Genomic DNA, 1,820 nt, shown 5'->3' on the forward strand with positions numbered 1-1,820 from the left:
TATATATATATATATATATATATATATATATATATATATATATATATATATATGACGATTTATACATTTTGTTTGGATATAGGCGTAAAATAATCGCAGGAAATAAATAAATGTTCAGGCAAAATGAGACACATATTAAATAAACGCATTAAAGGTAGCCATGCAGTTTAACAAGAGAACACGTGTAGCAACATACACACACGCGTACATCATATACGCGTACCTTATAGAGGTTAAACTATTATGATAATAATTTATATACCAAAATTATTATAATTTTACCTTCACTCCAGCCAAACTTCAGCAATTGATTTTTCGCGAAGTCAGACATTCGTACAATAAATTAACTCTTGCCAGCATTTACAAAATCTAACGAAGTACGCTGCGTACCCAACAAGCTACGTTAACGCACGTCGAGAGATGTTGATGCTACGAACCAGTGATGCAATATAGGATACGCTGTATAGTGAGTCATGTTAAGGGACGTGGCACACAGAAAAACTTAAGCAGTAAGCAAATTGACCAATCACAGTCGTTGATTCTTGGACCGTAAGAAGAATCAATGACTGTGATTGGTCAATTTGCTTACTGCTTACGTTTTACTGTTAAGTTTTTCTATGTGCCATCAGCTTTAAGGTCTATAGGAAGTCATAGTAGAGACATCTGGCGGAGAACCCGAAACCAATGGCTCCTGCACACAGGACGCGATAATGCTTGCTGCGCGGCGAAAGTCCGCGGGACAGCCAATCAATATGTTGTTTTTCCGTAAGAGCTAATTATTACGGAAAGCAGCATATTGATTGGCTGTCGCGCGAACTTCCGCCACGCGGCAAACATTACCGCGTCCTGTGTGCAGGAGCCATAACGTTGGTATTTGGCCAAATTTTGAGCAAAGAAAATCGTAATATGTGGTCTGTTCTTTTCAGCTGCACTACTGAACTGGTGCAATAAGTTAAAGTGAGAAAAAATATACTTGTCTCACTTTAGCTTATTGTACCAGTTCAGCAGTGCAGCTGAAAAGACAGACCAATGAATAGCTTGGTTTACATCGTGCACTTGATACGTGTACTAAATAGTAACTTTCTATAAGATAATCTTAATATCGACGATATATATAAATAACGGTATATTAAGTTGGTATAATACTCATCAACAAAACGAATTGTATTGATAGAATGCGTCTCTGTTGATATGCATTGTCGATATTAAGATTATCTGATAGAAAGTTACTATTTAATACGCGTATCAAGTGCATGATATAAACCAGGCCATTGTGATATTTTTATGGCTTCTGCACACAGGACGCGGTAATGCTTGCCGCGCGGCGGAAGTTCGCGCGACAGCCAATCAATATGTTGTTTTTTCGTAAGAGCTAGAAGGTTATTACAGAAACCAGCATATTGATTGGCTGTCACACGAATTTCTGCCACGCAGCAAGGATTACCGCGTTCTGTGTGCAGGAGCTAATAATCAGGAAAATAATCCCAAGGGTGCGACAGAGCGTTTTTTGGAAAAAAAATGTCGAAAAAAATGATCTAAATTATTGTGAGTAAACATTATATTGAGGTGCAGTACGAGTCTATATTTTAATTAATTAAAATTTTTTAAGAGCCTAACGCCAAAATCGGGTTCTGTAGCACCTTTAGTACTAACATAAGAAAGATATAAAAAATAGTTTGATGAGTAAATGTAATATATAAGAGATAAACTTTGGTGAGCGCAGATATTACATAGAAAGTGTAGTATAATACATTTTAGTTCAAGTAGCTCGACCCAACCTTCCTGCTCTTGCGTCCGCGTGAACAATACGCTTAGGGGGG

General features: G+C 37.2%; 1 protein-coding gene across 2 annotated transcripts in view; it reads right to left on the bottom strand.

Moving 5' to 3' along the window:
• LOC116840237 overlaps positions 1-458 on the bottom strand; it is a 7,511-nt gene extending 7,053 nt beyond the window's left edge. For both annotated transcript variants that reach the window (XM_032806731.1, XM_032806730.1), the window contains exon 1: positions 283-458. In XM_032806731.1, coding sequence (XP_032662622.1) covers positions 283-331 — 49 coding nt within the window. In that variant the 5' untranslated portion in view covers positions 332-458. The remainder of the gene's footprint in view (positions 1-282) is intronic.
• Positions 459-1,820: the final 1,362 nt, after the last annotated feature.

This window comes from Odontomachus brunneus, unplaced genomic scaffold (assembly GCF_010583005.1).
Source record: "Odontomachus brunneus isolate Ranch 3 - 2012 unplaced genomic scaffold, Obru_v1 Obru_scaffold_009, whole genome shotgun sequence".
Lineage (NCBI taxonomy): Eukaryota > Metazoa > Arthropoda > Insecta > Hymenoptera > Formicidae > Odontomachus > Odontomachus brunneus.